At 53.6% G+C, this 23139-nt stretch overlaps 2 protein-coding genes and 1 long non-coding RNA gene across 18 annotated transcripts in view; 2 read left to right on the top strand and 1 right to left on the bottom strand.

Moving 5' to 3' along the window:
• The first annotated feature begins 1878 nt into the window (after nt 1-1878).
• On the top strand, nt 1879-3402 carry PRRT1B (proline rich transmembrane protein 1B). The gene is made up of 3 exons (XM_068210835.1): nt 1879-2272; nt 2437-2577; nt 2667-3402. Exons 1-3 carry the CDS (start codon nt 1925-1927, stop codon nt 2811-2813), a joined length of 636 nt encoding a protein of 211 aa, XP_068066936.1. The 5' UTR covers nt 1879-1924; the 3' UTR covers nt 2814-3402.
• Nucleotides 3403-4078: 676 nt separating this feature from the next.
• RAPGEF1 (Rap guanine nucleotide exchange factor 1) overlaps nt 4079-23139 on the bottom strand; it is an 84707-nt gene continuing 65646 nt past the window's right edge. For 6 of the 16 annotated variants that reach the window (XM_068211200.1, XM_068211201.1, XM_068211206.1 and 3 more), the window contains 15 exons: nt 22069-22350; nt 20685-20777; nt 18978-19066; nt 17609-17720; nt 15915-15990; nt 12822-12906; nt 11350-11442; nt 10778-10963; nt 10538-10622; nt 10221-10315; nt 9694-9772; nt 9449-9550; nt 8926-9023; nt 8414-8542; nt 4079-7886 (listed from right to left, as the gene is read on the bottom strand). In XM_068211200.1, the coding sequence (XP_068067301.1) occupies nt 7736-7886; nt 8414-8542; nt 8926-9023; nt 9449-9550; nt 9694-9772; nt 10221-10315; nt 10538-10622; nt 10778-10963; nt 11350-11442; nt 12822-12906; nt 15915-15990; nt 17609-17720; nt 18978-19066; nt 20685-20777; nt 22069-22350 (1755 nt within the window). In that variant the 3' untranslated portion in view covers nt 4079-7735. The remainder of the gene's footprint in view (nt 7887-8413; nt 8543-8925; nt 9024-9448; nt 9551-9693; nt 9773-10220; nt 10316-10537; nt 10623-10777; nt 10964-11349; nt 11443-12821; nt 12907-15914; nt 15991-17608; nt 17721-18977; nt 19067-20684; nt 20778-22068; nt 22351-23139) is intronic. The other 10 variants (XM_068211204.1, XM_068211205.1, XM_068211213.1 and 7 more) reach the window with 3 other exon arrangements.
• LOC137486169 (uncharacterized) lies at nt 17639-19472 on the top strand. The gene is made up of 2 exons (XR_011005608.1): nt 17639-17761; nt 19381-19472. It is a non-coding gene; the product is annotated as an uncharacterized lncRNA (long non-coding RNA).

Raw genomic sequence — 23139 nt, 5'->3', positions numbered from 1 at the left:
CTGCCTTATTACAGAGAACGCTGTCTTACCCAGGCACTCGTGTGAGCGTGTGTGTGTGAGTGCGCGCCTGTCCCCGGTGTGTTTGACACCCGTTCCCGTGTGTGTTTTACACCCCTACCCACGTGCGTGTGCACACCTGTTCCCGTGTATGCACACCTGTTCCCGTGTGTGTTTTACACCCCTACCCACGTGTGTGTTTGACACCCGTTCCCGTGTGTTTGACACCCGTTCCCGTGTGTGTTTTACACCCGTACCCACGTGTGTGTTTTACACCCGTTCCCGTGTGTGTTTTGCACCCGTTCCCGTGTATGCACACCTGTTCCCGTGTGTGTTTTACACCCCTACCCACGTGTGTGTTTTACACCCGTTCCCGTGTGTGTTTGACATCCCTTCCCGTGTGTGTTTTACACCCGTACCCACGTGTGTGTTTTACACCCGTTCCCGTGTGTGTTTTACACCCGTGCCCACGTGTGTGTTTTACACCTGTACCCACGTGCGTGTGCACACCTGTTCTCGTGTGTTTGACACCTGTTCCCGTGTGTGTTTTACACCCCTACCCACGTGTGTGTTTTACACCCGTGCCCACGTGTGTGTTTTACACCCGTACCCACGTGCGTGTGCACACCTGTTCCCGTGTGTTTGACACCCGTTCCCGTGTGTGTGCACACCTGTTCCCGTGTGTGTTTTACACCCGTTCCTGTGTGTTTTACACCCGTTCCCACGTGTGTGTTTTACACCCGTTCCCGTGTATGCACACCCGTTCCCGTGTGTGTTTTACACCCGTTCCCGTGTGTGTGCACACCTGTTCCCGTGTATGCACACCCGTACCCACGTGCGTGTGCACACCTGTTCCCGTGTGTGTTTTACACCCGTTCCTGTGTGTTTTACACCCGTACCCACGTGCGTGTGCACACCTGTTCCCGTGTGTGTTTTACACCCGTTCCTGTGTGTTTTACACCCGTACCCACGTGCGTGTGCACACCTGTTCCCGTGTATGCACACCTGTTCCCGTGTGTGTTTTACACCCGTACCCACGTGTGTGTTTGACACCCGTTCCCGTGTGTTTGACACCCGTTCCCGTGTGTGTTTTACACCCGTACCCACGTGTGTTTTACACCCGTTCCCGTGTGTTTGACACCTGTTCCCGTGTGTTTTACACCCGTTCCCGTGTGTGTTGTGCCCCTGTTCCCGAGTGCAGGTGCGTGCAGAGCGCAGTACACGGGAACTGTGAAGAAACACCTGAAGGTACAACACAGGGAGACCAGGACACACAAATACACATATGGGTAAGACACGTACACACAGCGTGAGCACACACATCCTGTGCGTGGGGTGCCATAGTGATGTCTCCACACACTCACGTTAGATATTAATAGCTATAGCTACAATATACACAATTTTATATACGTGTTGTGTATAAATAGAGCCGGAACACACACCACATTCTACATGTAAATACAATATTCTAAAATAAAACCAAATCATATGTTTAAACACCAACAAATTGCTGCGAAGCTCCTTGACTGCCCCGTGCCCAGCACCGGCTCCACGGGCCGCACGGAGCCCGGACCCACCGGCCAGCCCCGTTTGCCCCCCGGTGCTGCGGGCAGGGCCTGGGCAAACAGCGGGTCAATGATTAACCGGCCCCGGCCGCGCTCCCGCCGCCGCGCGGGGCCACGCGGGGCTCGGGGGCCGCGGCGGGGCCGGACCGGGGCCGGGCCCCGAGCGGCGGCTGTTGGGACCCCGCGGGCACCGCCGTGAGTGGGGCCGGGGATGGGGCGCTGGGGGCTCGGGCGGCCGCGGTCCCGGGGGGGAACACGAGGGCAGCCCCACGCCACCCCGAACCTGGGGTGACCGCGTGGGTGGATGTGCCGGGAATGTCCCGTCCCGTCAGGACCTCCGTGTCCCCGCAGGCGTCCCGCGGATGGACGGTGACCCGCCAGCCGTGCCCCAGGGCCGCGGCCCCGCGGCGCGGGGAGCGGAGCAGGGGGATGGCAGCGGGGCAGCCGGGGCGCTGCCCACCCCCGGCACCCGCAGCGACGCCCCCGCGGCCCGTGGGGACAGGCCCGTGGCCGTGTCGGTGGTCACCAACTCAGCCTTCGAGGGGGCCCCCCCACCCTACTCGCCCCCGGACCCCAAGAGCTTTCACCTCTTCTACCCGCCGTTCCCAGCCGGCTTCTCCCAGCAAGGGCCCGTCCTTTACCCGCCGGGGCCGGGACCGCGGCCCTTCCCGGCCCCGGGCTTCCCCCCCGGGCCCCTGCCCTACAGCACGGTACGTATTCCCCACCGCGATGTGTCCGTGCCCCGCTCTGCAGCGGGGGTCACCCCTTACCTCCCCTCCCGGCTCCGTGGGGTTCCTGCGGTGCCCTGAGCAGCGCAGCCCGGGCGGGGAGCGCGGCCCGGGCTCTCGCAGCTCTAACCGGCCCCGTGCCGCAGCACAACGCGCAGCCGGCCGCGGGGCCGTCACCCGCCGGCCGCGGGCAGCAGCTGCCCAAGGACTACACGGTGGAGTCAGTGCTGGTGACCCTCTTCTGCTGCGTGCTGACCGGGGTCATAGCCCTCGTCTACTCGCACGAGGTAAGCAAGGACTCACCCGGCAGCCTCGAAGCCCCTCCTGGTGCTGCGGGTCTCTTCTAACCCCTCCTCCCCTTCTCCCCCTGCCCCAGACCCGGGCTGCTCTCGCCCGTGGGGACGTGGCCCAGGCGTATGTGGCATCCAGAAAGGCTCAGGTACTGGTCCTCTTCAGCCTCCTCTTCGGGTTGTTCGCCTCCATCAGCTGGATCATCTACGTCCTGGTGTCCCTGTACCTGTGACAAGGACCCTGACCCCAGGGACGCGGCGTGTGCCAAGAACTCCTCGTGGCTCGCCACCTGGGGTGGGGCGGGGCACGGGCAGGTGAAGTTGCCACAGACTTGTGTGGAAAGGGGTGACAACCAAGAGTTATTGGGGCTGCGGGGCAGCATCCGTCCTTCCCGGCGGGGCGAGGAGCTGCCCCGGAGCCTTCATCCATCTGCTCAGCCCAGGGCAGGAGGAGCCGAGAGCAGGGAGATGCCGGTGCCGCGTCCTGCTGGATCCAGCCCTGGGCAGGGAGCTGTGTCGGATCCATGGGCGGGATCAGGCTCTGCTGCAGGATGCTGAATCCCACTGCTGTGGGCTGTCACTTGGAGCTGCCAATGGGACTCTGATGTAGAGGGAGCATCTTGTAGGACTGGGGTTGGAGACGGAGCAGAAGTAACAGGTGTGTGGGAAAGCCCTCACTGGTCATTAATAGTGTGAGAAGATACAAACCCATGTATGCAGTTCTACAGTAATTCTGCACACACACACACCCCCCCCACACAGCCCCCTGTATTGCCACCTCTTGCTGCTTCCAGATTGAAATAAAATACAGCTGTAGCCAAAGCTTCTGCTTTCTCTGCACACCAAGGGCCTCCATCTCCCCTTGCCATGGCCTTTGTCCACCACAAAATTCAGGGTAAGTTCTCCTGCAACAGCTGAAATCAGGGTTTTCCCAAGAGCAGGCGGGCACCAGCCCATGCAGGACCGCAGGGACGGGGAATCTCCCTATGGCCCTGGGCCTGCGTGTGCCACTGGCCCAGCTGCTTGGGGGACACTGAGCTGTGGGCAGACCCCTCCTGCTGTGCTGGTTCCGTGGGATGCGGCCCCACATTCCAGCCCTGGCGCAGGGGGCACGTGCTCGGTCAGTGTCTGGGCACTCTCCTCCTGAGCTGGCCCGTGACAATTATTTCCAGAGGAATTTTGAACCCTGTCCAGCACTGAAATAGCTCCATGGAGCAGCTCCGCCGCTGCGGGGGTTATTTATAGCCCTTGGCTGGCAGCACACGGCCAGTGCACGGGCTGGGCACACGCCGGGGGCTGGGCAGCCAAAACCCCTGACACGGGGGACACCGGTGCCCAGGGAAGGTGACAGGAGTAGACTTCCCCTCCCAAGTGTATGGCAAAGCCATCTTGGCAGAGAGAGGGAAGACATTTATAGTGAAAAAACAGAGGAGAAAAGAGGCACGGGCAGAGGAAAACCACGGGGGGCACATGAGAAAACACGAGGCCACACCAGCGCCAGAGGCGGATTCGATTGTCACTTTAATCCACAGACTGTGCATGCACTGTAAACAGGATCATCAGGCAGGCTCGTTATTGGTGTTTTATTTGTCTTTAATATAAAAGTTACAGGTCTGAAATGTTCGCAGGAAGATGCCACCATGGGGGTCAGTGGTAAATCTATAATACAACGGAACTGCTTGGGGGGAGAGGCCTGGGGCAGGGGGCTGGTGACGGGGGGCATCGCTTCTCCCCACTCCCTGCCCCATGTGGAGAGGGGACTCAGACTCTTCCCTCTCCCCAAAAAGAGGTGATGGCCTTGAGGATGCTGCCTGCAAGATGGGAACACACTCATGGCCAGTCTTGCACAAGGATGCTCTGGGGTTCTGCTCCCCAGGGACTGCTCCTGGAGAGAGGGGGGGGTCTCTGCTCAGCGAACCTGAAGCTGCTCCAGGCAAGGGGACCCTCCTCTAGGGTCCCTCCAGCCTGGCCTGAGGGTGGGACGCGAGCCAGGAGCTGTGCCTGGGACACTGCTCAGCTGGGGATGACAGCAGAGGAAGGGGTGACGGGGGAGGAAAGCTGAGGGGCACTGGATGAGGTGCTGTGGCCACTCAGACCTCCCACCCCCACGCCACGGGCTGAGCCTCTGGCTCTGGGGGCTTGGCAGAGGGCAGAGAGCGAGACCTCCTTTGGTGCTAACAGGGCTTGTGGGCTCAAGTGCAGGGAAGAACCTGGAAACGGCTCCTGCTGGCTGGGGATCACAGAATCAGAATTTGCTGACTTGAAAGGGACCCATCGGGGTCACCGAGTCCAACTCCTGGCCCTGCACAGGACCACCCAAAAATCCCTCCATGTGAGAGCACTGTCCGAACGCTTCTTATCTCAGACAGGCTTGGTGCTGTGCCCCACCACCCTCTGGGGGAAGAACTTTTTCCTCATTTCCAACGTAAGCCTCCCTGACACAGGTGCAGCCGTTCCCTCGGGTCCTGTCACTGCTCACAAGTGAAGAGATCTGCACCTGCCCCCTGCTGCCCCTCGTGAGGCTGCTGAAGACCACAATGTCTCCCCTCAGTCTCCTCCAGGCTGAACAAACCAAGTGCCCTCAACTGCTCCCCACAAGGCCCCCCCAGACCCTTCCCCATCCTTATGGCCTCCTTTGGACACCCTCTAATAGCTTAATATCTTTTTCATATCGTGGTGCCCAAATTTAGTGTTGTCAGCAAAGTTCCTCAGAATCCCTTCCAGTCCTGTGTCCAGGTTGTCAGTGAAGATGTTGAAGAGCACAGGGCCAAGGGTGGAGCCCTGCGGAACCCCAGTCAGTGCCATTTTTGGGGTGTCCTGTGTGCCCAACCCACGAGCCACTGGCTCACCCCTCACGTAACACAGTCACTGGTTGTGGATTTTGTACAGACTGGTTTGCATGGTCACTCAGCTGGATGAAGACAAGCTGCCCCTCCTGTCCCTCTGAACCCCCAGGGCTGTGATTCCAGAGCTACCAGCACACACAGCCCTCCTAGGACAGCCTGGCCACTGCACCCAAGGGCTGCTCAGAGCCACCAGGGTGAAGCCCACACCTCATCCTGGGTGTGTTCATTGCCCTTTTCACCACCTCGCCGTGCTGGGCTTTTGAAAGACCTTATTTACAAAGGAAACATGGACATTACCTCCTGGGAAGCCTTTGGGGATCGCAAAGCCTTGGCTGTACAGAACACACAGCTCCAATGCCCTCAGTGCCATCCATGAAAATAAACCACTTTTGAAGCGTTCTGGCTCGGACACCGTGGTTCAGCACGAAAGATTCCTGCTCCTCCTGCTCTGGGGCTGCACAGAACTGTGTTGGATCCCCCACTCCCCTCCCCCAGACGCCCTCAGGGGCAGGGAGAGGTCTCTGTGCTTGGCCACTGTGTGAGCCTCATGCCTGAGTCTTCAGGAAAATAACCAAGCTGGGTAAAAGCCCAGGCTGTCACTCCCTCCTGAGAGTCAGGCAGAGCTGGCCAAGGCTTTGCAATCTGTTTGGAGAAGGAAAGGAGTGCAGCTCTGATTCACCCAGAACAAACAGAGGCCTTAGCAGGCACAGAGCTGCTATTGAGAAATAAGTTAAGGATGCTCTGTGAAACTCCGTGTCTGTATTCCTTGGGAGCTGCTGCCCTAAACCTGCAGGATTTTGTCAGAACCCTGTAAAAACCTGTGACCACGTGGCAGGGAGCTGAGGAGAGTCTTGCAAGGCTGCTGAAACCTGCAGGGCACACTCACACCCACGATCCAACTGCAAACCACTGGAGCAGGACAGAGAGGAGGGACGTGAAATGGCCTGGCTGGGGCTGTGCTGGGTGGGACACAGAGCGGGGACAGAAGGGCTGAATAAGGCACACTGAACAGACTGGGGTTAACACTGTGTGTGTGGGAAATGACACCCCTGCCTTGCCCTTCCATGCTGGGCTGTCCCTGCCCTGCTGGCACCAGCATGGCGGGACGGGACAGGGACTTGCTGGGGGTCCTGCAAAGCACAGCTCTCAAAGCACAGCACTGAGGGTGCCAGCGGGGACCCCCAGAGAAAAACATTTGGCAACAGACAGAGGAGAGAGGAGTGGGTGGGAGGACAGGGTGGCTCAGCTGGGCACAGGGCTCCTCCCTGGTTCCCACTTCCAACCCAGAAATGACTCCTTCATGAGGCTCCTGCCCCTGCTCTGCAGCCAGTGCCCACCTGACCGCCCCGAGCCTCCTATATCCAGCACTTGGAACAACTTTGTCACTGGTTGTGGATTTTGTACAGACTGGTTTGCACTTTTTTTTTTTTCCTATAAACTCATCGGTATTCAGACATGCATCAAAAATCCCCAGGGGGTTCTAAACACTAGGTATGTACAGTCTGTATCCTACAGCATTTCCTGTGCAAAAGCTAAGTACCATCGCTAATGGACACGGGGTCACAGGCAGGTGACCCCCAGTACCTGGGCAGTCCGTGGTTCCAGGTTCAGAGGGATTCACTGTTGCTTAAATAACGGGATCTGAGAGGAGGAGGGGGGTGTGATGACTGGAGATGGCGGGGCCCTGCCCACATTTTCAGTGCCTCTTCCGTATCTACGACCGGTGCCTTCCTCCCGTGAAGAAGGCGCCAGAGATGTGGGGTGAGCCGAGACCCCTGTAAACACAAGCAGCTCTCTGGAAGCAGAGCTCCTCTGGCAGGCAGCAGGAGACCCTTCCATCCTCACGAACACGTTGGGAAGGTGGCATTGCAGGGGAGACTCCAACCCTTGGCTTCCACGGCTGCTGCTGCCCGACGCCGCTCCGGAGATGAATCAGTGGGTGCTGAGCTCCTGCTGCCCCTGCTCTGGATGGAAACAAGAGCCAGGGTACACCTGAACGCAACAGGCCAGCAAACCAGCAACACGCTTGCGTGGGACACTCCTTCCACACAGCTCTGTCCCCGGGGTTAAAGCTGGTTCATGGCACAGAGGGACGGGAGGAGGAGGAGGGCGAGTGCAGCGAGCACCGGCCGATCTCTGCCCTCGGCGGCTGCGCCGGCGCCTCCGCGCCCGGCATTCCCACCCCCAGGGATGGCTGCCAGCTGGGAGGGAGGGTGTGTCATCCAGTGACAGGTACAAACATGGAACTCCAGTCTCATAGCTGCCCTCGGCGCCTCTGCGGAGCAATTCTCCTCGCACAACCCCTCCTCCTAGGTTTTCTCTTCCCGATCTGTTTTCCGCCTCGTGATGTTCCGAGGTTTGATTTTCAGGGACAGTTCCCACAGGGCCTCCTCGGCCAGGTGGTCGCTGAAGTCGTTGAAGAATGACACGATGTCGTCGTTCCTTTTGATGTCATAATGTCTGGAAAACCACAGAGGAGCTGCAGTTAAACAAGGGCTACCTGGGGTCCTCTCCTGGCTTTGGGCCACCCCTGTCCTGCTCTGAGGACATCCAGCACTGTACGTGGGCTGTGCCCCGTACTCATGGCAGTGGTGTCACACCACAAAGGGCAAAAGCCTGCTGCTGAATTGAGAGGAAAAAGGGACTTATCACACAGAAACTGGCAGTTAGATCTGCTGCCTCTGCTGCACGACAGCACTGAAGAAAACCCTGAATATCCCAGAGAACACAGGAATCAGCAATGGCAAAACCTGAAGGCAAAACTTGTCTGGATCTCAAAACCAGTATCAAAAAATGCCCTCACAATGTTTATCTAACCTAGAGAGGGAAGGAGACTGATTAGAGCCCTGTTGCTCTCAGCTCTCCTTCCAGCTCCCTTCCCCTTTAAACTCCCTTCTCCTTGCACAGGGGCTTCCATGTCCAAGCCCCTGCCCCAGTGCCCGCCGTGGTGCCCCACAGCCACCTCGGAGCCCCACTGCTGCACTTACACTTGCTGGAAGCACCTCATGCTGTCCAGGATGTTAAACTGCTGCCAGCGCTTGGAAAAGTTCACTTTGCTGTCAATGTAATCAGGGTTTCCCAGATGGACAAAGGTCAGGTCCTGCAGAATCAGGCCTCTGAAAGAGGGAAAGGGGCAGCAGGCCAAGGGAGTAGGCAAACAGACACAGGGGTTAGTCACAAAGGGCAGGGTGGCCAGCCAAAAGGCAGCCCGACAAAATCCAACAGCCTCCCACTGCCACCAGAACAGCAACCTTACCCAGACAGAAACATTCCCCAGCAGCAGATCCAAAGGTGTTCAGATGCAAACACCCCCAGCTGGCCACCCTGCCCCAGACAAACTGCTCCAGAGAGGGCCCACGGGCTGATGTGGCACAGTGCTGCCTTCCCCCAGATGTTGGGCAAAAGGCAAGGGCTGAGCTCAGCAGCAGCTGCTGAGAAGTCCTTGAAGGAGCCATTTTAATGTGCAGAAGCAGGGCCAGGGGAAGGAGCTGGCACTCACAGGTAGGGGATGCAGGGGGGCTCCACGTCGGCCAGGGCCGCTCGGTAGGCGCGGAAGGACGAGGAGCTGTCGATCAGGGTGCAGTACTCAGCCAGGCCCTGCAGGACACAAATCCCCTGGTGACATCCCTGCTGCAGAGCCATTTTCCTTGTCACTGCCCCCCAGAGAGCCACGCAGAGCAGGGAGGTAATGCCATCCTGCAAACACCTCCAGCCGATTTATTCAGCCCGACCCTGGGGTGTCCACATGGGACACTGCTGCCTTCAGCCTCCCCGAGCTTTGGGCTGCAGGAGGAGGAGGAGGAGGAGGCTGCTCTCCCCTGTGACTGCTGGCACTCCTGCTGCTGTCAGAATGCCCAGCCACACTGAAGGCTTCCAGCACTGTGGCATTTTACCCACTGGAGAGGAGTTATCCACCATCCCTCCACCCTGGGCCACAGCTGAGATGTAAAACCACTCAGCTGTTTCATACATAACCACACTTAGCCTTCCTCCTAAAGATCACAGGCCCCACTGCTCCTCACCTCTGAGGTTTGCTTCTGCCACTCCAGCCTTCGGATGGGTGCAGAATCCAGTGCAGAAAGAATGGCCAGATAGGAATTAAAATTATTCAGCTTTCGTAAGTGCTGTAAAGAGGGAGAATATTCCAGTTACTCCAGAGCTCTGAAAAGCCTTCTAGCATCAAACAGCTCTACCAAGCAGAGGGCCCCACTCCCCTGCTCCTTTAAGCAGCAGTGTGTGTGATTCACAGGAAAAACCAAGCTGGTACCTTCATAATCTTTATAAATTTAAGGAGCAGCCTCTCTCGGTCCTGGGCTTTCTCTTGTAGCATAATTATTGAACGGACCCTGGAAGAACAGACAGAATAAAAGATAAACCTCCTTAGGCGGAGATCAGATTTCCTCTTGTTTCATTAAGAAAACTAATCACTAATAGGGATGGGCCAATGCAAAAAAGTTCACAATACCTCCAACTTAAATGGAGCACTCCAATCCACAGCAAAGACAGGATACTTTCACAGAGTGCATTTATTTGCAAGGGGAATGTTTGTCTCAAGAGCTCAGTGATACTGATAATTAATTCCTCTGGGTTACAAGGCCTTCCCTAACACTCCTGATTTTATTTCTGCTCTGCTCTGGGGTCTTAGATGAGTGCTCTGCATCTACTTCCTGGCCAAAAATATACATTATCCCATTTGTAACAAAGGAATTAAAGTCTGTGAGGAATACTTGGAATATTTGCAAGGCACTGGAGGTTAGGCACAGTTCAGTGCCATGGCTGTTCTGAGCTCCTTACCAGTAGGACATGTTATTAAAGTGCTCTGTGAACTGTGTCAGGTTGGGACTCTTCTCTTCATTTTGTTCCTTTGCCCAAAGCAGAACTTCTGGGATCTGCCAAGGAAGGAGAGGAGAGGGATGGGAAAATACCACACATTAAAATGGGATTTCTACCCCAAGATTCCCAGCTGCGGCCTTTGTTCACAGCCACTTGCTGGCCCAAGATCAGCTGTGTCCTACAATCCAGCAGGTGTCTGGGAGAGCTGGGAGGGAACACCAGACACTGCAGAAGGTCCAAACCCTCCCACTGCCCTCAGCCCACCCACATCTCTGTACCTCGATTTTATAGAAGAGTTCAGCATCCAGCAGGGTCAGCTGCTCAGCTATTTCATGACTGTGGAAATCATGCAGTGTCCCTGGCCTGTGGAAAACAACGAGGAAGTACAAAGGCTCAGAAAATGTGACCTGCTTTCTTATCTTTCTTGTATTTTGAACTGAGGAAACTCTTGTGTTCCCAGGGAAGGGATGCCCTGGCTTTCAGAGGACCCAGATGTTGTCATGTGGACCTTCCCTCACCTGGCTGCCACCCCTCTGGCCGCGAGAGGTTTGATGGAGTTGGCGTAGCTCAGCATTTTCTTCTGATCCACTTTATCCAGGATGTTCTTGCGCAGCACTCTGGCCAGGCTCAGCTCCCCGCTGCAGACCAGCCTGAACACCAGGTCCATCAGCAGCTTGAGGATCTCCTCTGTCAATTCCACCAAGCTGAGAGGAAGGTGGAAAATGCAGGGAAGGCATCAGAGCTGAGACACTGAGCTCTGGGGTTTGTATCTGTACCGAGTCGCATTGCTATTTCCTACCAGCACAACTGGGTGACTGAAATTCCTCTTCCTCCCAGCTCTTCCTTTCCCAGAGATTCCCCTTTTACTTGTTATTTTCAAACCACTGACCCAGTTAGGACACACAGGAAGAAACTGTTCTTCCAACAGAGTTCAGCACTACAGGTGTCTCACTGGTCAGGTTTGGGGGTTTTCAGCTGTCATTATAGATGGGATTAAAAAAATACATCTTCCCTAGAAACCACATTTTCCCAGCTGCCAGATTTCTGTGAGTTCCTGACCCTGCATCCCAAAATGAAGAAGGCAACTCACCACAGCTCATCCACCACTCGCACCAGCACGAAGAAGGTGTTCTTACTGACTCGCTTCTTGAACGTGTCCGGGAAGTGGCAAAACTTCTCATATGTTGGTTGCAAATTAAAGAATCAACTCAGTGTAGCCAGACCAGCATCAGTGCAATTCCCAACTGCCTCAAGGAATCATAAAACCATTGAATGATTTGGGATGGAAGGGACCTTAATAATCATCCAGTTCCACTCCCCACCTTGGGCAGGGACACCGTCCACGGTCCCAGGTTGCTCAGAGCTCCATCCAGCCTTGCCTTGGACACTGCCAGGGATGGGGCAGCCACATTAGAACACCACACTGTTCTGTCCTAATGGAAACTGGTGTTCAATTTCCAGGAGATAAGGGACACTAATATGGCTCTAAGATGGCATTAAACACAACACCAGCTGCTGGTAGCAGGGGGTGTGAAGAGGTACTGACACCTTGCAGGACTGAGAGCAGGTGTACCCTGAAATTGTTCTAAGGTGGCATTTAATAAGCAGCACTTCCCTACAGTGATCTCCCCCACTGGTCTGTGACATCTGGTCTCAACAGATCTCACATGTCACCTCCACCTTCCTGGCTGCCCACTCTGCTGCAAGGAGGACAGTGACAGGGGCGACAGCACAGGCTGAAAAACCCTCTGCCAGGTGGACAGAGGGACAGAGAACAAGGTTATCAGGAAGGCAGCACTGGCAGGGCCCGCAGGGATACCCCAGCCAGGACTGTCACCTGGCTGAGCCGTGCTGTGTCCTTGGCAGCCGATCCCAGCCGGAGCAGCGGCTCTGCTGCAGATGGCACTGACGAGCTGCAGCAGGACACGGTGACTGACGTCAGGCTCCCTCTGACGTGGCTGCACAGCACCAGAGCCACCAGAGCCACGGGACCCAGACCCTGCCCTGCTCTGCTGCCAGGGAACAGAGCCAAGGGCAAGGAATGGCAGCAGGGTGCTCAGGGAGAGAGCATCCTCTCCATCCTCTGCCAGGAATGCTCATCCTGCACAGCAGGGCCCTGCCTCGTTACCAGTTCCAAGCTCAGCTCAGGACTGGGAGGCCAAGAGCATCGACAAAGCTTTGATGGTTTAATCATCTCTAATATTAAACCACACCTGCCCACGCAGGCAATGCCCATGGCCCCTTTGGAAGGCAGAAGGTTCTCTGGTCCCCACTCTACAAACGAGCTGTCCCAAATAAAAGACCAGCTCCCCAGTGACATACAAAAAAGGTGAATTGCTCCTCTACCCTGCCAGCACTTTCAGGAGACAACTCTCAGGTCCACTGTGACTGGACCTGCCCTGCAGCAATTCCCACTGGAGAGAGTGGAAGTGAAGGAATTCCTGGGGACCCCATCAGGGCCAGCACAGGCTTCTGACCAAAAAACTTGCCACCAGCTCCCTCCACGATGACCATCCAGCTCTGATTCCTGGTGGGAGTGAACTGCCACTCATAAAAGGATATCTGTACTGCAGCTTCTTGATGAGCTCTTCGGGGGTAATAAATGTCCTGTATGTAGTCAGAAAGGCTTCACAGTACAGCACCAGATCTAGGCAAAAAAGCAAGAAAGCCTCAGTCAACCCTGCTTTCAGAAAAAGCAGCTTCTTGAGGGGTTGAACGCAGATGTGCAGAGGACATGGACACATTTTGGTGTGAGTGAGCTTCCCAGAAATGCTGTGCTGTTGGTCCTTACCAGCAGATGGACCCTTTGGCACAAGAGCAGCAGTGACACTGCCCTGTCCCCACCGGCCTGGCCCTGGCTCCCACTAGCAGCACTCAGGGTTGTGCCTCATGAAAGGGTCAGTGAAAAACACCTGCTTGTCAGACAGGAGCTATCAATAATGTGTCAAGGAAAAACGTAGTTTAGACCTTGGGGATGCTTAAAAAAAGAAGATCTGATGGCAGGAGGTGATGCCTGCTCTGTCTTTGCTGCTCAGGCAGGTCACCCTGCCCTCCCAATGAGGAACACACATGTTTTAACACATGCTGTGGTGCTGCAGATCCTCTGCCCTTGCTGAGTTCCAGGAAAGCCATCCCAGGACAGTGTAAATAGAAGACTATTTCCAGCCAAAAGAAAAGCAAATTGCACTGCAAAAACTGATGCTGCCCCAACAGAGACGTGGTGCACACAGTCAAGCTGTGCTAATTCATCTGCAGGACAAGGTGCTGTAGGACCTGGAATTTGCAAAGGCTTTGGGGCATTATCATGGGCACAGAGGATGAAATTTGAAGAAGCACAAAGTGCAAACAGGAATGCAGATGTCGGGTCAAGACTGCAGAACACTTGCAGTCCCAATGCCTGGTCCTTGTGGAGAGGAGTGCCAAAATAGGAGCATTAAGCATTAGTGCCAGTACAGAGCAGGGGCAGGGCAGCAGGGGTGGCACCCTGCCCCTGCCAGGAGCACTGCACCAAGGGCAGACAGCGAGGAAGAGCTCCTGTTGTGCCTGCCCAGGCTGGGCTGTACATGCAGAGCTTGTTCCAGCCAGGACAGGCATCACCCCATAGCCACGTGCTGTAACACCCAGCCACTGCTGGGAGGTGGGAAGGAGCAGGGCACAGAGGGAGAGCTCTGCCTCTCTACCTGCAGTGTTTCTCTTGGCAGGAACCTCACCTTCCTCCTGCTCTTAAATCAGGGAGTGCTGCTGCCTCTGGGTTACAGACAACAGAGCCTGGGTGGTCACATCAGGGGAGAGCCCCAGGCCTTGTCCAGCTCTAACCCTGCACTCACAGCAAGTGCGTGTGGCTGTGAGCACTTAACTGACCAGGGATTTTATTCCTGAAGACCACAGTCTCTCTTTATTCCTTATGCCATTTAGCTTTTGCAGAAAACTCAAATGGACAAGAAGCATCATGCAACAGGGCGTGGAGTTACATTTATTCTGGGTTCCCATCTACCCAAAAGGCAACGTGAGGTAATACAGCTGGTCTGCTCTGGCACTTGAAGCTGCCAAGAAATTCATCTTTAAAGGAAAGCCTCTTAACTCTACCCCTCTGTGCCGTTTGGCTGATTGATTTACAAGCCTCGAATTCTTCTCATTGTAAGCTTAATTCATTAACCCTCTCAGTCACCCAAGCAGTGGGTTAGCATAGCACAAATTCCTCTGTGCTCATTCAGCTTGGCAGGCTGAGCTCAGGCACCGGGAACTGTCGCCTGCCCGAGCTCCCTCCACCCAGCTCTCCACAGCTGGCACTGGGCACATAAAATCCTGCTCTAGCTTCTCCCAGCTCTGAAAGGTTCTCCACAGCTCTCACCCCACTGCTTGCAGAACCCTCAGAGCCCCCTGTTCATGAACTGGAGGTCCAGCACTCACCCCCTTATCAAGCAGCTGTCTTTCAACAGGAAGAGAAGGGAAGTTTTTTGTTGTGATGCTTGTTCCAGAGAACAGAGCGGTTTCTCCATCCCACTTTCAGCACTTTTATAAGGGGTATTTCCACCATTTCATTTAGACTATTTTCTTTATTATACATTTCCAGCCCTGGCACAATCAACTCCTCCTCCTCTCTGGTGTGCTCCTAACTTTGGTCCTTTCTGCCTGGATTCTGTGCCCATGCAGACTGGGAAACACAGCTGTCAGGGGAAGGATTTTCTTGCTAGCTGAATGGTGCTGGTAAGTAATTGCAAACATCTTATGCTACAGTAAAACCCCTGCCATTTAAAAACATACATGAAAGATATTTCCCCTTTGACTATCAACCTCTAAACTACGAGCAGTGAGTGATTCAGAGGGTTAGTGTTTCGCCTCCCAGGAGATAAGGAGATCAATCCTGGTTAAGGCCATCAGCACAAATGTGTTTGGCAGGTTCAAATCGCTCTCTGGAAACACTGCAAAGGCTGTCTTTGCCACAGGTCTTGGAAAGGAACTGCTTCATGTGTGTGGTGCCTGGGTTTGGACAGATGAAGAAGGGTTTTAACAAATCTAGAGCTGCTTATGTTCCTTCTCCTCTCCCACATCTCTTCTTTTGTACTGTGGATTCCCTCTTTAACTGGTCTGGGTGGCTGCCAGGACACAAGGGGTACAGAGTGGGACAGGAGGTGGCACAGTAAATTGAAAATATGGGGTGTCAGCAGAGCAGCACCTGAGCAGCCTCCCAGTGCCCACGGGTACTGCATTAGACCCAAACCAATATCCCCTTTTTCCTACTTTGATGCAACAACCATTCCAGTAACTCCTACATCACCACTGCCCTGAAATTCAAAGGACAAGGAGCACCTCTGGAAACAAGATCCATGCCCAACAGGCTGGTCACACCCGCTCTCACAGAAGGCAGTGGCCCAGCTCAGCAGGTACAGGGACACAGCACAGCACTGTCACTGGTGTGCCTCATCTTCCAGATCCAGGCAAGGGCTGGAAGGAGTTAATCCCATCCCTGCTGCTAAATGGAACCACCAGGGGCTTATCCAGCTTACCTCCATCTCCCACAGATAAACACAACCCCCCAGGCTCAGAGGATCCCTGCAGACTCCCCCACCCAGCTGTCTGTGGCCGTGGGGCAGAGGACAGGCAGCCAGAGCCGTGCCAGGCTGTGCCCCAGCTCTGCCCTGCTGCCCCACCTACCTTTCCTGTCGGTCTCTGTGGCGTGCACCAACAGAATGTCTCCAGATCCACCACGGACATCTGGCCCATCATCCCCCTGCAAAGGGAACACGACCACGTTAGGCACGGCCCAAGCTCCCTTAGGCCTGGTTTAACATCGCTGCGGCTCCAGCTCAGCAACAACTGGCAAAGTGTTCCTGGCACTGCTCGCAGCACAAGCTGGGACATGGACTTCAGTGCTGGGATAATCCTGGAATCTGAATAGAGCATTTGGTGCCCCAGAAGAGGAGCTGGGCTGATCCTTACTCGGGGTCTCTGACCCCCTGAGGCCAGGTTGTGAAGCTCAGGGAAGGCTGAACCTTCTGCCCACAGGAGAATGAGCAGAAATGCCACAAACACTCCCAGAAGACCATTAACAGAGCAGCAGCACTGTGTGAACTGTCTCAAAGTGCAGGATCACGTAGCACAGTGGCTGTGGGGTGGGAGGTCATGCATTCTACTTGCATGTTCCTGAAACATCAAAACCTAGCCAGTTAATTCCCTAATCTGGAGCCATTTGGCCGGAGGTCGCCTGAAACGATCCAATAACTGGCAGAAGAAAATTACCCTGCTAATTGCTTGACCCCTGCATTACCACTCTCTAAAACACATCTTTCTTCTAGCTACTGCATTTCACAACTTAAAATATGCAAAACTGATCCACCACTCAGCCAGCAGTTCCCACACTGCAGGAAGCAGCTCACAGTGACAGTTCTATACTGCTTCAAACACACAGATCATAAAGAAAAGAAAGAAAAAGGACACTAAGACACAGACCTGCTAGTCCCAAATGTTCAGAAATCACTGATTTTTAAATGTTTTTTGAAGGAAAGAATCCATCAGAAGAGGCTGGAGTTGTGTCTGGCTTCCCTTAGGAATGTCTTTATCATTTCAACATGCAAAACAGTGAAACAATCACGCATTACAGCCATGGAACAGCTCTGCCTTAAGATGTGAATTTTTCAGGTGACCCTCTGGCAAGACTCATGAAATACTACTTAGAGAACACGTTAAAGCTTCTCACTCTCTCCTGCACATCTCAGCTGACCAAAGAACAACCCTAAAGTGCCAGTAAATGATCCATTCTCTCCGTTTTCCAGCCAAGCCCCCTGATAGTCTGAAAGCTTCAAAAGCCTGCATGTTCCCTCCAGCTGCATGTCACAGACAGCGTGGCTCATGAGCACAGCGAGTAAAGCTGGCTGGGAGTGCACCCAAGGCTAGACACAAAGCTATTTCTCACAGAAACAATTCCTTTGGCTGCTTCGCCACATCAGTAACATCATGTCCTGCTCATTCACCTGCTGAACCTGCCCTCAGAGAGAAAGGCCAGCACCATCACCCACATCTGGAGGGATTGTGCTCAGGCTTCTCAGGTGATTCATTTCAGACTGTCAGAGGCTGAAGAGGTGGGAAAGGGCAGAGTGGGAAAAGGGCAAAGGATGTGCTGGTTTTTAGGGAGACACCTGACCTTTTGTTAAACCCTCACTCATTGCTGGTGCTCCCTGCCTGTACCAGCATCTCATACTTTAACAGCAGCCTTCACACACACCCCACTTCTGCTGCAACCTAGTTTTTCCTGTCTAATAAAAGGTGATGCCTTGTTTGTGCACACAGAGAATTAGATTTCAACTCAGAGTAAACCAAAGAGTACGAAAACAAACCCTGAATGCACCTACCTCTTGCTTCAGTGTTAATCTAGACATGATTTCACTGTGGTCAATAAGGGACAGCTCATCTACCTCTTCCTCCAGCTGTGATGACTCCAAAGCATCTGGTGACTGTGGCTGCCTGTGGAAAAAAAGAAGGGAAATAACCTTCATCAAATGACAGTAAGTACACAGAGACTCTGGAGGTAAATCTTTTGCAAACAAGCCCAAATGTCTGTCTCTAACTCTGATGCTTTGTGCATCTCTTGAAAAAGAGAAAGATAAACCTTTAGGACATCAACACTTGTCTGTCTGCATTTCTGGCAGACAGGATTTTACTATAAGTACACACTTCCATGTCTTCTTAATCCACCAAATTTTTAGTGCACACAAATCTAAGCCCTTCCTCAAGTGTATAGAGACTGAGCACACTCTACTCATACACATCTTAGTCAGTTCATGATGACCCGTTGTGCTAAGACAAGGGGAGATGACAGGCTCGTGTGCTGCAGGAAAAATAGAGCAGAAAATCATGACCATTTTTTTGTGTACATCCCCCTCTAGAATTCCTACCCCCAAAGGCTGGTACTCTTGGGCCAGGACATGCCCTCTCTGTGCCTGTATTTCTTAAAAAAAAACAACCAAGGTACTTATGTTCCTCATAGCTTTCCCCAGGCCAAAATCCCGTGCACAGTCAGTGCTTTGGGCAGATAGTGAGCTTTGCAGAGCACTCTTGTGCTGTCTCCTTCACTGCAGGGATCAAAACCCTCAAACCAACTGCAGGAGAATGGGGGGAGGGAAGTTGACTGTCACACACACAAATCAACGCTGTTCTCTGTTTTTGCTTTAGAAATGCAATTGCAGAGCAATCTCGAGCAGCAGGGAAGCACTCACTCCACTCCTCCTGAAGCCCATCTGTTACAGCTTGCACCTCTTCATTTACATAGGCAAATGACAGCTAAGAGCCTTAGAAGGGATACAAAGCCTCCTGCTCCGGGGCCTCAGCCAGCCCCTAACTAGCAGGGTTAGGAAGAAATTTCCCTCTGGAAGACTATTCCAAACAGCAATACAGATTCTTTTCACACATTTCCCTGGAAGCAGGAGGGAGCAGCCAGTGTCAGGGACAGCACAGCCACTGAGATGGACTGAGGGTGCTAACACAGGCTGCATTAACCCAATGGGCTCCTTGAGCTCAGCAAGGATATCTTGCCAGGGTTCTCCTCATTCTGCAGGATCCCACCAGGCACTGGCTGTGCAAAAAAAGTGGGCTTAGAAGTTTAGACAACATGGAGGAGGTTTAGGGCACACCAGGCAGCCCCAAGGATGGTTTGGCAGTGGGGATGCTGGGGCTCTGCACCCTTTGAACCTGGAAGGAGGACACCAGGGGGTCAAGGCTCACCTTTCAGCACCATCTTTGCCCTCCTTCCCCATGGCACTGCTGTTCAAAGCCGAGTCTTTGGAGTGGCCGTCTTTGACAGGGGGAGATTCCTGCCAAGAGAAAGGAGTTTTTCATCATTACACGGGGTCCTTGAGCCCAGCCAGCCTTGCATTTACAGTCTGCCTACCTCTAAATGGCCCTTTACTGTAAATTCCTACAGAGCAGTTAAAGATTGATGCAAGTTAATGCCAAATGCCAGGAAAACACAGAAGTTAATCAGACAGGAAATTTGGGACCATCTCTGGAGACTAGTGTAATTAGTACTGTTTGCTTTTAACATTGTGAAATGATGCTGAAAGTTACAACACAAGTCAGCTGTTGTCTTAGATTTTAACCCTCTCATGACCTTTTATTTTTCCTCCAGCCCTTCCTGTTGAAATACACTTTGCCTCCTGCTTTAATCCAAACAGACACAATCAGCTCTGAGCTCTCCAGTTTCAGTTCCCCTCCTGACCACAGCCCCCCTGCCTCAGGGGGTGGATGCTCACTGCTTCCTACCTCCCTACTCTCCCATCAGAAGAGGTTTTGCAATGATGCAACGTTTCCACTCCACGACTCAGGGCTGTGGAAATGAGGCTAATGCAAAAAAGCAGAACCAGCTGAACCCGCGGCAGGGAACAGCAGGTAGAGAGCTCAGAGCAAAGATACAGCATTTTAAATTAGCCATTTATTAAGGAGACAAATAGCCATGAACAGCAAATGGGAATATTAATCCAACAGTGTCGGAGTTCAGAATTATTTAACATCATGCAGAATGAAGCTAGTGAACAGACAGGACTGCAACCACTTCCATGCTATCCACTCAGCATGGAAACACCCTGCTGAGCCTGGGTTTCTTGCTGTCTGCAGGATTTTTCCAGACTCTATCTGTAAAGCCCTTTGCTTCAAAGTTGACAACCCGCTCACAGCTGCCCAAAAGGATGGGCCTGCCCAGATGTGTCTCCTGAGGGGAAGTGATGGGAGCACTATCGCTTGGTGTATTTAACACCACCATGGATAAAGGTCCTGGGGACATCCTGCAGGAGATGTGCCTTCCAAGAGAAGGGCAGGCAAAACGATCACCACGGACTTCTGCCAGTTTCCTATGACCCAACAGGAAGATGGGACCTCCCTGGAATGGAAAACGCCCTGGCTCCTCTAGGAAATATCTAAGATACAAGGCTTGAGTAAAGGAAGAAACAGTGTGTGAGTACAATGCTGGATCAATCATTTACTTGGCAACCAAACAGTGAAGGAAAAAACAAGTATTTAGTGCTAGCATTTAGGCTTTCTGTATTAAAACAGGGAAGGCAAAGCAGTTACAAGAAAAGACGTGGTCCCAGGATGGCTCAGGGCGCAGCTCTCTGGAAGGGAACTTCACGCAAGCAGCTCCAAACAGCCAGCGAAGCGCAGAGGAAACAGCGCGGCAGGAGAAGCCATCCCTGACTCCTGCCAGGGCTCAGCGTGACCCCAAAAGCATCTCCTGCTCTGCACCTGCACCAAGAGGGCCCCCAAACCTGCAGCCAGGAGTGGGCAAGCAGAGGGATGGCTGGGGAGCCGGGGCAGCAGGACGGACAGGGAGCTCCAGGGTGTGCAGAAGAGGCCGGTGCCAAGCGCGTGAGCCCCGGCGTGAACTCGGCATGCACCAGGCAGCCCCTCCCGGGCCGGCCTCTCCGGGCTGTTACTTACTCCTTCAGAGCCTGGGAGTTCCCCGTTGCTCTGGCCAGAGGAATACAGATTGACATATTCACCCTCACCAGCCTCCTCACTGGCGTTTTCACTCTGAGGGAGACAGGATGAAAGGAAATACGTGATGGTGCCCCTCACCAGCGCTTCACAGCAGAGAGAACCTGGGAGCACAACTGCCCTCAGCAGCTGCTGTCACCTCCCTCGGAGCTGTTCTCTGTCTCTGGCCCACAGTGGCCACTGAGGCTGCACCATCCTGGGGGTCATTATTTCTGGCTCTGGAGGACTATCCTGAAGGCCCTGGGCAGCAGCAGGCACTGCTTTGCAAGAGCTGTGGACTCCAGGTGGGACTGCCAAGGTGCAGCGGGTGGATTTCAAGGTGCTGGAAGTGGAATGTTCAGAGCTGGACACAGAGCTCCTGTCCTACCCAGGGCAGTCCTGCTGAGTGCAGACCAGCCCTCAGCCCCACGGGCATCAAAGGGATCCCCCAAACTAGGCTACAAGCATGGACTAGACCCATCATGCCAGAACAAACCAAACTCGAGGCCTTCTGGGATATAACAAGGACCCAGGGCAAGGAAGATGCAAAGCAAGGTCACGTCCAAAGCGTGAAAAGCTGCACATTTACTCTGTAATCAGTGACCCTCTTCCAAACTTGGCAGAGAGGCAGCACTGGCGAGCCCTGTGCTGACAGCTCTAATCCCATCAACTCTCGGCTTCGCAGCAGACGAAAGAGGAACTGTCTTGAAAATGAGGTGTTCAAAAAGTATCTGTAATGGACAGACCTGCTCAGTGATGTGCAAAGTGATCTGGGACCTCAAACTAGCAGAGTGGGAACAGTGTTAGCCTCACTTCACCAACACGTGACAACCTGCCACCAAGCACACAGCTGGGGCTGCTGGGAACTGGGAAGAGCAGGAACCTGGAGAGAACAAGAGGTTTTATGCACCAGGAGAGACAGAGCTGGACAGAGCTGGCCCTCTGCTCCTGGTGACTCAGGAGGGAGCAGGTGGCAACTGCAGGATATGAACTGCTGTTAGGAGCCTGCATTTCATAACTACCAACCTCACAAAATACTCCCTTTACCTCCCTCAGCTTTATCTTACAATTGCAGGAAGCTACAGCCAACTCTCCCCTTCACCAGCATTTGACTTTTTGTGCTTCCTACATATGTGTAACATTTTCTAAAACCTGCTGAGGTCGTCCATTTTTTCCCAGCCATTTTTATATGAAATTTCCTCTCTGCAATTCACACACATTTGGAAACCAGACTAGACCACAATTTAGCATGTATTAATACAAGAGACATTCTGTTTAAAAGAAAAACCCCAACAAATAAAGGCAGCCTTGCGTTAAGGTGCGTTATCATCTCTTAGGATAGTCTCACCGAAGGCGTCTGGAGAGAATCAGTGAAAGAGGTTTCAGAAGGAAGGCAGACAGGAGCATTCCCGTTAAAGCTGCTCTCCTGAGAAGAGGAGTTTGGCACATCCACAGTGCTGGGTGACTGGCTGGCTGCAGCGGGCACCGCTAGGTCGGGGCTCTGGGACAGATGGACGGGCGGGAAAGGCGGGGTGGAGCAGGAGGAGGAGGTAGAAGAGAGGAAAGGAGGTATGGAGACTTGGTTGTGAGGCACAAAGTCCTGGGAGTAGGACCTAAACACAGATTTGTACTGCAGAACGAAGAGACACAACACAAAAACATGGAAGATGGGGAAAGGAAAGAGACAGACAAAAGAAAAAGTAATTAGATTGGCAGCAGCATAGCAGTGACAGCACAAGGCATTTCTAAACACAGGCAGCACTATTTCACCATCCACACGTTAGAGCAGGAACTGCTACCTGGGATACATCAGCCAGGCTTTTCCTGGAGAGGCGTGTTCTTGCACCAACAGCAGCCTGGCTGCTCATCTCACAGAGGGAAAGTGAGCAGCAAGGTGTGACCTGCAGGTATCCAGCCTTTGCCAGGCAGGGGAAAACCTGGATAGCTCAGAACTGCTAATGCAGTGACCAGGAAAATCACCTGAGTGGAGGAAAGGATGTGAAGGCACACAGAAAGCACAACTCTGAGCATGCTGGAAGTATCTACATAGAGAAAACTACTTCAAGTGCTTATTGCTTTTCTGGGATTTTCCACAGGATCCAAATTTAAGATGCTTTTTCCTCCAGCCCTGTAATTTAACAGCTACTGTGTCAAGTCTGTTCCAGAACACACAGCTCCCAGGGAGGGGTGGCTGGATACTGCCTTCAAAGTTACACTGAAGGATAAAGGAGATTATGCTGCTACTCCTTCCCATTCGTGAAAAACAGGGAGCAAAAATGGTAATTGCCCTCCGGAGTGATGAATTCCTTATCAAACCAATCCTTTAATGCAGTGCCTTGAAGAGTCAGCTGAAGAGATGAAAAGAGATCATCTGCGTAAAGCTTTATTTCACTATCTCTCCTAATCATCAGATTACTGT

The sequence above is a fragment of the Anomalospiza imberbis genome, chromosome 21 (assembly GCF_031753505.1).
Source record: "Anomalospiza imberbis isolate Cuckoo-Finch-1a 21T00152 chromosome 21, ASM3175350v1, whole genome shotgun sequence".
Lineage (NCBI taxonomy): Eukaryota > Metazoa > Chordata > Aves > Passeriformes > Viduidae > Anomalospiza > Anomalospiza imberbis.
This window is presented reverse-complemented; position numbering and strand designations above follow the sequence as displayed.